Genomic DNA, 13,162 nt, shown 5'->3' on the forward strand with positions numbered 1-13,162 from the left:
TAAGGAACTAGTGAGGGCCCAACTGATCAACTGTTTTGTGTTTATGAATAGCGAGGATGAACCAACTATGGGAGCCCTGCTTATTATAGTTATTGCTACCAGAATCACAGGTCACCTTATGGACACTTGTGACATTTAGGGTCTCATAGGAGTTTCTGTACGATTTGGAACCAGATGTGTGACTGAGTCTCACAGTTCACCACCCTCTTTTTTTTGCCCTGATATGCCATGTAGTGGCTTATCTTGGTACTCCAGAGGATGGTCTTCCAGCCTTAAATAATAAAGGTTCCAAGCAAAATAGAATTACTTCTGAGGCCCTAGAACTTAAATGCATAGGACTAAGCTTCCTAGGAGCAGGAGGGAGTAAAGGGAGATGCTCCAAAGAGCAGGACAATTCCAGAGGAGGGCAAGCCTAACATCGAAATCTTTCTCCAGAGCTTCAGAGTTGAATGATTTACACAAAGAAGCACAAAGATTACGTATTGCTGAAAATCCATGTTTATCTCATCTGAAACAGTGAATAAGGAGAAAGTCAAAGCAATAACAGGACAAAGAAGAGAAGCTGATCATGGATTATCTAACCATTAAAGTTGGGGGAAAAGGTAAGAATTGCAGAAATAAGCATGAAGTTGAAGTAGTGACAAGTGGAGGAAATGCTTTTGAGGAGATTGAAAAGGTTAGTTGTCCCTGTATGATAGAAAAGGGAAGCAGACACATGTCAGGGGAAAGCCCTGAAGTAGAGAAACTCTCAGTAAGCCACCATGTGTGGGAATCACTAAACAGGCTTCTTGTAGCTCATTCTCCAGTCCCATCTTTTTCTTTTAGCACTTCTGCGTTCATCCATATTCCCTCTGAAGCCACGCAAGGGAAAATATTCTATAGTGGTTGCTTTTGTGATGAAGGGCAGGTCATACTTTTCCACCCCTGTTAGACTGTTTCAAGAAGTTGATGTATTGTGGATCTGTGAGTTTAACTTTTTTGGTCAAAGCACTTTCACTTTATTGTCTTGTTTTATCCTCATCTGAGCTTTTTGAGTTAAAGTAGGAGATATATAGATATATATATATATAAATTTATATCTATCTATATATATATCTATCTATATATATATATATAGATAGATATAAATAAATTCAGCTGGCTTGTGATAGCTTTTGTCCTAGTAAATTTGGAAGTAGGAAGATAGAGTTTTATCTCTTTTATGGCTTTTTTCCTTCTCCTTCTAGTCATGACTACTGAGGATGCTTCTGTGCCCCAAAAACAGAGCACAGAAGAAATGGAATCTACTGTTGAGCTCCTGCCTGTTGAGTTCCAGGTAAGTGTAAGTTTAATTTCCTTCCCCTGAAATCTTAGCTTGGTGTTTATAGTATGTCCTTGTTTCTTCCACCTTGTTTCAGAGGTTCATTTCATAGAAATCCATTGTAGAGAACTGAACCAAAGTAATTTTTTCTTGAAGACTTGAGGCTCCAGGGGTGCTCAGGCTGAAGCTTTAAATATGGGATTAATCTGAGTTTTAAAGTATGGAACTGTGATCACTAAGAGAATAAGTGTAGATAGAAAAGAGATGAGATCTTCTTACTGAATTCTGTAGCTCTGCAACACTTAGAGATCAAGGAGATGGAGAGGAACCAGCAAAGGAGACTGAGAAGATATGGCCAATGAATTAAAGGGAAGCCAAAAGTGTGGCATCGTGGTAACTAATAGAAACAAGTGTTTTAAAGAGCTGTGTTAAATGCTGCTGCTAAGTCAAGTAAGATGAGGCCGGAGAGTTGATCATTGGGTTAAAAAATATGAAGATCATTGATGACTGCCAAGAACAATTTCATGGAGTAGTAGGAGCTAAGGCCAGATTGGGATGGGTTTAGAAGAAAATAGGTGGAAATTGGAACCAGAGACTATAAACAACTATTTTGAAGAGTTTTACTGTAAAGGAAAAGAAAAGAGTAGAGTGATAGCTAGAAGGACTTGTAAGACCAAAGAGACTTTGTTATTTTTTTTTAAAAAAAGCGGAGAAATAACAGGTTGTTTATAGGTATATAAGAGTAAATGGAGAATAGGTTTAAGGACTGAGCTCTGGGGAACTCCAACATTTGGAGCCACTTTTCAGACATTATTACATTTATTTTAAACAAATGATCTTGTAAGTTAGGGATGATACCTATTTCAAAGTAAACATAGAGTTTGAATCATTTTAGAACAGTTGATCATCTTCAATAAAAATTAGTAAGTCCATTCATTAAGAACAACTTTAATTACTAAAGGATAACAAGACAAATCTAAAAGTCATGGACCCAAATACAGAGAAAGAAGAAAAATCTATTTAGAATAGCATGACTTTCCATATGCATTCATGATAGCAAGCTGAATTTCTATAAAAGCTCAGAATATTCCAGGAATCAGTATAAATTGCATGTATGAGCCTTATCCCATCTACAGTGTAGTTAGTAATTAACACTTGTTTGTCATTCCAAATGTTAGATTTATTTAGTAAAATATGTGAGAAGCAGAAGAGTATAGTTAAGAGTATAGTTCTGGAGTCAGAACTGCCTGAGTCTAAATCTTAGCTCCAATCTTTACATCTGTAAATAATGTTAACAATAATACTTACTTCATATAGTTATTATTGCAAGAGGTAGTTCAAAGGACTTAGAAAATAACATAGACAATTGTTATAAATGTTAGCTATTAGTATTTTCTCTAACATAGACTAATACTTAGGAATTTAAAAATATTCCATAAAATGGTTAAAATAAAGATTTAACCTTTAAATTAAATAACACTTTCTCTTCTAGATCGTTCTCTTCTCTCAAGGATTACCAAGTCTTACAAGAATGTGCTTGTTCTTCCAGGAATTGGTGACTGTCAAAGATGAGGAAATGGACTTCATCCATGTGGAGGAAGAAGAGCTGAATTCTGCCCAGAGGTACATGGGCATGGATATGAAGGTGGAGACTTGTGGGAGCCTAGTATTTTGGGGTAAGGAAGTTATTTTGTAATGCAAGCTGCTTATTGGAACATAAGTTTTCTCTATAATTAATGGCATAAAATGTCATAGTTTTGCTTATGATCCAGAGAGCTCTGATCTCCTACAGGATCCCTGATCACTTTAGGCTCAGAATTCGTCTTCTTTTTTCTTTTGGTAAGTTAAAGTTCACCATACGTGTAATTGAAAAAGGACAGCTTCATTATATTGATTTTAAGATTTACAAAACTGTAGTAATCAAAACAGTGTAGTATTGCTGAAAGGATAGATGTAGATTAATGGAACAGAACAGAAAGTCTAGGAATAAACCCACACATATATGGTCAATTAATTTCTGAAAAATGTGCAAAGACAATTCAATGTTAAAAGGAGAATCTTTTCAATAATTGGACATCCATAAAATGAACTTTAAGTCATACCTCTCATCATGTATAGTAACTCAAAATGGATCACAGACCTAATTATAAAACTTAAAACTATAAAACTTCTAGAAGAAACGTTAAAGATAGTCATTGTAACTCTTTTTAAGGCAAAATTTTGTTAGATATGGCAGCAAAATCTTGATCTGGTAAAGCCATCTGGGTCTTGAGTTTATTTTATTGGAAAGTTTTTAACCTTGAATTTGGGTCCCCTGTTACATAGAGGACCATTCAGATTATTTATTTCTTCTTGAGCGAGCTCTGGTAATGCTTTTCCATCTTTCATTCCTGATATTGGTAATCTGTATCTTCTATATTTTAATTTTATTGGTCTTCCTAGGAGTTTAACAATTTTATTGATCTTTTCAAGGAACCAGCTTTTGATTTCATTGATTCTATGTATAGTTTTCTGTTCTCCATTTTGTTCATTGATGCTATTATCTTTATTATTTTTCACCTTTGCTAATTTTGTGTCTACTTTGCTCTCCTTAAGGTAGGAGCTTGATCATTGGTATAAGATCTTTCTTCACTTGCAATATGAACATTTAATGTTATAAATTTCTAAGTACTGCTTTAGCTGCATTCTACAATTTTGATATGAAGTGTTTTCATTTCTGTTCAGTTCAATATAATTCAATATTCACTCTTCCTTGACTCATGAATTATTTACGAATTCCAAAATTTTAGGTGATTTTCAATAATTTTCTGTTTTTAAATTTTGTGGTTTAGTTCTGTGTGGTCAGCGATACTTTGTATGATTGCAATTCTTTACAATTTTTGAGACTTGTTTTATTATCCATAATATAGTCTCAATGAATGTTCCACGTACGCTTAAAAAAATTTAATTAGGTCAGGTTGCTTGACAGTGTTGTTCTGGTCTTCTATATCCTTACTGATTTGTTGTCTACTGGCTTCCGTTGATTACTGATGGAGGACAGTTGAATTATCTAACTATAACTGTGGGTTTGTCTCTTTCTCCTTTTAGTTCTATCAGCTTTTGCTTAAAGTAGTCTGAAATTCTTTTGTTAGGTGCATATACGTTAAGAGTTTTATGTCTTCTTGGTGAATTGACTCCTTTATCATTATGTAGTATCCCTCTTTAATTTTGGTAATATTCCATGTTTGCAAGTTTATTTTGTCTGATATTAATATAGCCATGGTAGCTTTTAATTAGTGTTGCATAGTATATATTTCCATTCTTTTAGTTTAACCTACTTAAAGTGGTTTCTTGTGGACAGCATACAATTGGGTCCAGTTGTAAAATACATTTTGACAATGTCTGTGATTTTTCAATTGGTATGTTTAGATCATTTACATTTAAAATCATTATTGATATGGTTGGATTTGAATCTTCCTTACAGCTAATTGTTTTCTATTTGTTCCATATTTTTCTCATAATTTTTTTCTGTGTTTTTTCATTATTTTTATTCCAATTTATCTCCACTATTAGCTTATTATTAAACCTTATTCTTATATTATTTTATTTTATTTTTTAAGTTTATTGGGGTAACATTGGTTAATACAATTATATAATTTTCAAGTGTACATTATAACTTGACATCTATCTATTCTATTGTGTGATTACCACCCAGAGTCCAATTTCCTTCAGCTACCATATATTTAATCCCCTTTATCCACTTCACCCTCTTCCAACTCCCTTATATTTGACCTCCTTTACCCTGTCTAACTCTTCCCTCCTCCCTGACCCCCTACCCTCTTGGTAACCACTAGTCCATTGTCCATGTCCCTGAATCTCTATCCCGTTCATTTGTTGCTTTTAGGTTTATATCCCACATATAAGTGATATCATGTGATTTTCAACTTTTTCAGTCTGGCTTATTTTGCTTAGCGTGATTATCTCGAGGTCCATCCAGGTTGTTGCAAATGGCAGTATTTCATCTCTTCTTATGGCTGAGTAATATTCAATTGTATATGTGTACCACAGCTTCTTTAGCCAGTCATGTATCGTAGGACACTTTGGTTGCTTCCATGTCCTGGTCACTGTGAAAAATGCTGCTATGAACATCTTTCGGGATTGCTGGATCACATGGCAGATCAATTCTTAGTTTTTTGAGGGACCTCTATAGTGGCTATACCACTTTGCAGTCCCACCAGCAGTGTATGAGGGTTCCTTTTTCTCTGAATCCTCTCCAACATTTGTTATTACTTGTTCTGTTGATTGTAGCTATTCTAACAGGTGTGAGATGGTATCTCATTGTGGTTTTGATTTGCATTTCCCTAATAGCTAGTGATATTGAGCATCTTTTCATATTTTTGTTGGCCATTTGTATGTCCTCTAGGGAGAAGTGTCTGTTCAGGTCCTCTTCCAATTTTTTGATTGGATCTAGTAAACCTTATTTTTAAAGTTTCTTTAAATGGTTTTCCTATGCTTCTTTAATTAATCACAGTATACCTTTAAATAATATGCTACTTTATGTATAGTATGGGAATCTTCTATAAACTTCTAATTTCTCTCTCTCATCTTTTTTGTAATTGTTGTCTTGCATTTTACCTTTATGTATGCTATAAACCCATAATATTTTGCTATTGTTTTTGTTTAGGACAGTCATTATCTTTTAGAGCAATTAAAAATAAGAAAAAATTATATACTCATAAAAATTAATATTTATTTTTATTTATGACATTCCTGGCACATTTTTTTTAATGTAGATAAGGGGTTGGCAAACTTTCTCTAAAGAGGCCAAGATAATAAACATTTTCTGCTTTGTGAGCCATATGGTATTTTTTGTAACTACTTAACATTATAGCATGAAGGCAGCCATAAACAATATGCAAACAAATGGGAGTGGCCAGATTTGGCCTGTGGTTGGTCACATTTATCCCATGGGCCATAATATGCTGACTCCTAGTATAGATCCAAGTTTTTGACTGATAACCAGGTACCTTCTGTCTATATCATTTCTTATAGTTCAGGTCTACTGGCATTGAATTCTCTAAGCCTTTGCTTGTCTCAAAAAGTCTGTATTTCATCTTCATTTTTGAAAGATATTTTTCACTGAATATGGAATTATGGTGACAAATTTTTATTTTCTTTCAGCACTTTAAATGTGTCATTTCACTGTCTTTGGGCTCACATAGTTTATGACAAAACTTTGCTGTAATTTTTTATCTTTGTTCTTCTGCATGAAATGCATCTTTTTTTCCTATGGCTATCTGTAAGATTTTCTCTTATGATGATTTTTAACAGTTTGAATATGATGTGTCCATGTGTGTGCATGTATCATCCTATTGGGGGTTCTCTGAGCTTCCTTGGTTCCTTGGTTTGATGTTTCTCATTAATAGTGGAATATTGTCAGCCATTAACACATCAAATATTGTTTCTGCCCATTCTCTCTGTCTCTTTTCTATCCTGGATTCTAATTACATGTATGCTAAAACATTTGATATTGTCCTACAGTTCTTAGATACTCTTCTGTTCTGTTACTTTGTTCTTTCTCTTTTTTTTTCTTAGTGTTTCAGTTTGGGTAATTTCTCTTAACCTATCTGCAAGTTTACTGATTCTTTTCTTACCTTTATTGACACAACTTCTGCACGCATCAAAGACATTCTTCCTCTCTGTACCATATTTTTTTCATTTCTAGCATTTTCATTTGACTTTTCTAGTTTCCATCTCTTTGCTAAATTTCCCCAACTGTTAATGCATGTTGTCTATATTTTCCTCTAGAGCCTTTTACATATAAATCATAGTTATTTTAAATTCCCTTATAGTTTTAATATCTGAGTGATCATTTAATCTGGTTCTGTTGATTACTCTGACTATGGTTTTAGACAATCTGATTTGAATGGAGCTGGAGCTGGGTGCATGGAATGAAGAGAGGATGCAAGCAGACCTGTTATGAGGCTGCTTCATTAGTTTAGGTGAGAGTTGATGATGTTGAATTGGGGTGGTAATAGTGGGGATGAAGAGTACAAAATGGATATGAGACAGATTTGAGAGGAAGTATATCCCTAAAACTTGGTGATTTATTTGTTGTGTTTGGTAGGATAGAAGGAAGAGTTCAATATGATTTTCAAGTTTCTGACTTTCAACTAGAAAAACTTTTGGAGGTTTTGTGAGGATTAGATGTGTTTGTATATTTAACCTTTTAGAATAGTAGCTTACACTTAATTAACACTATGTAAATGTTTGTCCAATATTATAATTCACAGTAAATTTTAAACTTCACATACCATGATATTCTCAACTAATGAAAATTATGGTGACATTACACATATATTTTACTCATATATTGGTTATGTTTCTATAATGGGATAAAACAATTTAAGAATGCTTATTGCCCTCCAGATTTACCTACGTGCTTGTATTGTTTGTATTCAATTCATTTTATACAACATACATTTAATTGTTGTGTGATGTGTTATTTAAAATATATTTAATTTAAAATCTTGGTGGTGCTGTTTTTTTGGATGATGAAACCTGGGAATGTACAGGTTGAGGGAGAGGATGAGTTAACATATGCCTATATTGAATTCAAGGTTTCTTAGTGGATATATATAGTAAATAGTTAGCTATATGGATGTGGAAGAGAGAGAACTGAGCTACAATGGCAATCATATTTCAGTGTATAAATATATCCAAACAACATGTTGTACACCTTAAATTTGCACAATGTTGTGTGTCAATTAAATATATTTCAATTTGTTAAAAGTCAATTAATACCATAGATTGGATGAGGTCTTTAAAGGAGACAGTATAGTTGGAAGGTGACAGGGACAAAAGAGGGGAGCCTAAGATTGAACACTAAGAACTATCAACATTTAAGAAGAAAACACAGCAGAAAAAGATCCAAAGAAATACAGATCCAGAGAAAAAACTGGAGAGCTTATAATTATAAAAGTGAAGAGAGAATATAGGTCAATTATATCTGAACAAAGTTGAGGTGGCAGGGAGAATGTTGTTAGGAGGAAAGCATGGTCAGCACTGTCAAGTGGTACTGAGAGGCTAAGCTAAACAAGGAATGAAAGGATCACTGGATTTAGGTGACATAAATTGTTAGTGACTTCAATGAGAACAGAGAAATTCAGGAACAAGTATGTGATGAGAGAATATGCAAAACCTTTTTGAGAAATTTGGCTATGACAAAAAAAGAAGGAAGAAAGGATGGAGGGAGAGGAGATGGAAGGAAGCAAGGGAGGAAGGAAAGAAAAAAGGGAAAAGTGGTTAGTGGAGACACAAAAACATAATTAAAGTATATGGTAAACAAAAAAAATCTGTGCCTTTAATAAAGGACTGGAGAGAACTATTTAAAAAGTTAAAAGTGGTTGTCTCCAGATGGCATTATTATAAGCGATTTTTGTCTAATACTTTCTTAAACTGTTTGGTCTCAACCTGTGTTTTCATCTTTCTTCCCTTCCTTAGTTATTTTGAGTTAACATTTATTTTCATTCTATCTGCTTATTTTTCTCCCTGGTCAGTCTGTTCAGTTTTTCGTTCACTTAGATAAAGCATTCTCATTGTCTGTCCTTTTTATTGTACCTTATATTAGTCATTCTCCCAGCTCTGTTATTCCCTGAAACAACCTAATTTTCCACCACTATGAGGCACTTTCTGAAAATATTCAAATAAACATTTTAATAGGGATCGTTTTTATTTTTTTATCCTCTTGCCAACTCTGTGGTTTTCTTCTTCTTCTCTTCCTCCCTCCCTCCCCCTCCAATCCCCTACCCTTCTTACCCCTTCCTCCTCTGTCATTATCTTATTATTATTTTATATTAGTTTCAGGTATACAGTATGACAGTTAGACATTTATATAATTTATGAAGTGATCTCCCTGATTACTCTAGCACCCACCTGGCACCACACATAGCCATTACAATAACTCAACAGTTTTCTTACTCTCAACACCAAGAACATAAACATTTTCACTTTTTATTTCAGATTCTGAATCTATATGTGAAACTAAAGAGTTTCTTTCAAAGCAGGAAATGTATGAAGAAGTATCATCTATCTGAAAGGGAGCTAATAATAGAAAGACTTAAAAAGGATGATTCCTGGGACTCCAGATTTACAGAAGCCTGGGAATGTAAAGGCACATTAGAAAGGCAGCAAGGAAATCAGAAGAAAGATTTAAGGCAAGTCATAATTAAACACAAGGAAAACCTTGTGGAGGAGTGTAATGAAATCAGGGGAAGTTCAAACTCAATGAAACATCAGAACATTTACTCATTGGAAATGCAATGAATGTGGGAATTTCTTCAGTTACTATTCAGCCTTTATCCTACACCAGAGAATTCATACTGGAGAGAAGCCCTATGTATGTAATGAATGTGGAAAGGCCTTCAGTCAGAGTTCATCACTTATTCAACATCAGAGAATTCACACTGGAGAGAAACCTTATGAGTGTAACAAATGTGAGAAAGCTTTCAGTCATCGTTCAGCCCTTATTCAACATCATATCATTCATACTGGAGAAAAACCTTATGAATGCAATGAATGTGGGAAGGCCTTCAACCAAAGCATGTACCTTATTCAACATTACAGAATACACACTGGAGAGAAATCCTATATATGTGAGGAATGTGGGAAAGCTTTTAATGACAACTCATCCCTTATTAAACATCAAAGGGTTCATACTGGAGAAAAACCGTATGGATGTAAAGAATCTGGGAAAGCCTTTAGTGGCAGGTCAGGCCTTACTCAGCATCAGAGGTCTTGTATAGATGAAAAGCCATATGAATGTAGCGAATGTAGGAAAGCTTTCAGTTACTGTTCAGCTCTTATTCAAAATCAAAGAACCCACACTGGGGAGAAATCTTACAAATGTAATGAATGTGGGAAAGCCTTCAGTGACTGCGCAGCTCTTGTAAGACATCAGAGAATTCATACAGGAGAGAAGCCTTACAAATGTAAAGAATGTAAGAAAAGCTTCGGTCAGAGCTCATCCCTTACAAAGCATCTGAGAACTCATACTGGAGAGAAACCATATAAATGCAGTGATTGTGACAAAGTCTTCAGCCAGAGTTCATTTCTTATTCTACACCAGAAAACTCATACAGGAGAAAAATTCTACAAATGTAAGAAATATGAGAAAACTTTCAGTGTGTGTTCAGCCTTTCATCAACATGAAAAAATTCATAATGAATAGAATGCAGCAAATTTCTAAAATAATTACATATTCTCACTATGACTGTAATGATGAGCAAAGTTGAAGTACTCACATTACCTGATAACAAGAATTACTATAAAGTTACAATAATTAAGATAGTGTGTATTAGTGTAGGCTAGATAAATAGGTCAGTGAAACAGAAACGAGTCCTGAAATAGACCCACCCACTTAAATTGTCATTTCATTTTCAAAAAGAGGTGTCAGAGCAATTTAACAAATAGTGCTTGAACAACTGGATATTCCATAAGGGGAGGAGGAAAGAACTCTTGGCCTCTATTTCACTTTGTATGCACAAATTAATTAGAAATGGATCAGAAACCTAAATTTAAAAACTAAACTATAAAATACTTAGAAGAAAGCATAGGAGATTACCATCATGAGATGTTGGTAGACAAAGATTTCTTAGGACAGAGAAGCAATAACCATAAAAGAAAAATTATAAATTATACTTAATGAAAATTTAAAACTGTTGTTTTATTTTCATAAGTAGTTAAGAAAATGAATAGGCAACCCACAGACCTGGAGACAATATTTACGAATCATGTATCTGTGATCATGTATCTGTAGACTTGTGTCCAGAGTGTAAAGGGAACTCCGACAATTCCAGAATAAAAAGACAATAACCCAACACATAGTAGGGGCAAGAGAGTTGAACTTCACAAAAGAAAATATACAAATATTTAAGAAATCCATGAAAAAGTGCTCGATAGCATTAATCATCAAGGAGATGCAAATTAAAACCACAGTGAGATACTACTACACACACCTGAACAGTTAAAAAATAAAAATTAAAATTAAAAATACAAATGTTGGTAAGGTTGAGGAACAACTGGTAGTCTCATATATTGCTGGTGAGAATATAAAATGGTACATTTTGAAAAACAGTTTGGCCATTTTTTTAAGTAAAATTAAATGCATGTTCTTTGACTCAGCAATTTCACTCAAGTATTTACAGTAAAAATGGAGACATATGCCTGAAGAAAGAATTGTTTTTAATTTATAATAAAAACAAGAAACAATACAAATTTCCATTAAGAACAGCAGGGAAAATGAAACTCATATATTCATGCAATACTACTTAGCATTTAAAAGGAATGATCTAGTGATACATGCAACAACATGGATGTATCTCACAGATGTTATGCAGAGCAAAAGAAGCCAGATACATACATACATGTGTGTGTGTGTGTGTGTGTGTGTGTGTGTGTGTGTATATTTATACACCATATGATTTCATTTATATGAAGTTCTAGGTGAGGCAACTAATTTTGGTAGTAAGAATGCCTCCCTCCCCACAAAAGATGCCCACACCCTAATCGCTGAAACCTATGAATATGTTGTTACCTGGCAAAAGAGACTTTCCAGATGTAATTAAAGTTAGGGACTTTAAAATGGAGAGATTATCTTGGATTACACATAATTATAATTTTAATTACATGGATCCTTAAAAGCAGAAAACTCTCTGGCTGGAGGTATAAAGGATACAACAAAAATGAAAGAGAAGTTTAAAGCACAGGAAGGATTTTATGCTCCATTGGTGGCTTGAAGATGGAGGGATCCAAGGACCACAGTGCTACAGAAGCTGCCAATAACCTGAATGATCTGGAAGCTCTGGGGGAGAACTTCTCTGGGGAAGAACTTCCAGCTAAGAGCCCAGGCCTGTGGACACCTAAATTTCAGCCTTGTGGGCAGAAAACTAGCTGAGTCCACCTGGACTTCTGGCCTATGAACTGTGAGAGAATAAATTTCTGTTGTTTTTAAGCTGTTAAATTTGTGATGGCAGCAATAGAAAACTATTATATAAATCTAATGTGAAAAAGATTAGAACTGTGATTGCCTCTGTTAGGAGGGATTGACTGGGAAGGGACACTAATGCATTTTCTAGAATGAGGAAACAACTCTATACTTTGATATGAGTGTGAGTTACATGAACATACCCTTCTGTCAAAAGTCATCAAATTGTGTAATTAGAAATTGTGCATATTAGTGTTGTAAATGTTACCTCACACACACATACACAAAACTGTAAATAAACCCTGAATTTTAATAGGTTTGTTTATTGTAGTGGTATGGATCAACAATTTTGAAATCTATGTGTTTATTAGGTATATTATTTAGGATATGATCAGAGAAGCAAAACTAAGGAATTTATAACTGGGAGCTGGATAAGCAGTCTGTGAGTCTGCTGAAGTCAGCCGGGCTGGCAGTTGGGAAGAGAAGATGGATGTGGAGTGTAGAGGAAGAAAATGAAACCCCTATCTACCTTTCACCAGATCCACATTGGTCTCTCTCCACCTCTAAGCCTCCAATACTGATGATGTAGATAATCTGTAAAAAAGATTTCAAGCTTCATAACAGAACTGCACATGAACCTGACTCAGGATTCATAAAAGGTGAAGGAGGAGATCTCGCAGGACCTGAAGGAACTGGAGTCTCAGCTCTTGCCCTAAAGAGATCTGGTGGTAGCCAGAGAAACTAGAATGGGCTGCCATCCTATGCCAACGACTTGAGCCAGCAGACATTCCCCTGAACAGCACAGCACCTGGACTTCCAAGCTTAAACATACCTGATGCTTGACTTCCACCTCCCATATCTCATGCAAATTTTTCTTGTAGCCAATCCTAAATGAAAAC

General features: G+C 34.6%; 1 protein-coding gene across 1 annotated transcript; it reads left to right on the forward strand.

Moving 5' to 3' along the window:
• Positions 1-1,228: 1,228 nt before the first annotated feature.
• LOC112480617 (zinc finger protein OZF-like) lies at positions 1,229-11,670 on the forward strand. Its single transcript, XM_025047774.1, is given in 5 exon segments — positions 1,229-1,315; positions 2,850-2,976; positions 9,302-9,360; positions 9,362-9,591; positions 9,593-11,670. Coding segments are annotated over 5 exon segments (1,419 nt in total). The 3' UTR covers positions 10,509-11,670.
• Positions 11,671-13,162: the final 1,492 nt, after the last annotated feature.

Source organism: Pteropus alecto, unplaced genomic scaffold (assembly GCF_000325575.1).
Source record: "Pteropus alecto unplaced genomic scaffold, ASM32557v1 scaffold20, whole genome shotgun sequence".
Classification (NCBI taxonomy): Eukaryota; Metazoa; Chordata; class Mammalia; order Chiroptera; family Pteropodidae; genus Pteropus; species Pteropus alecto.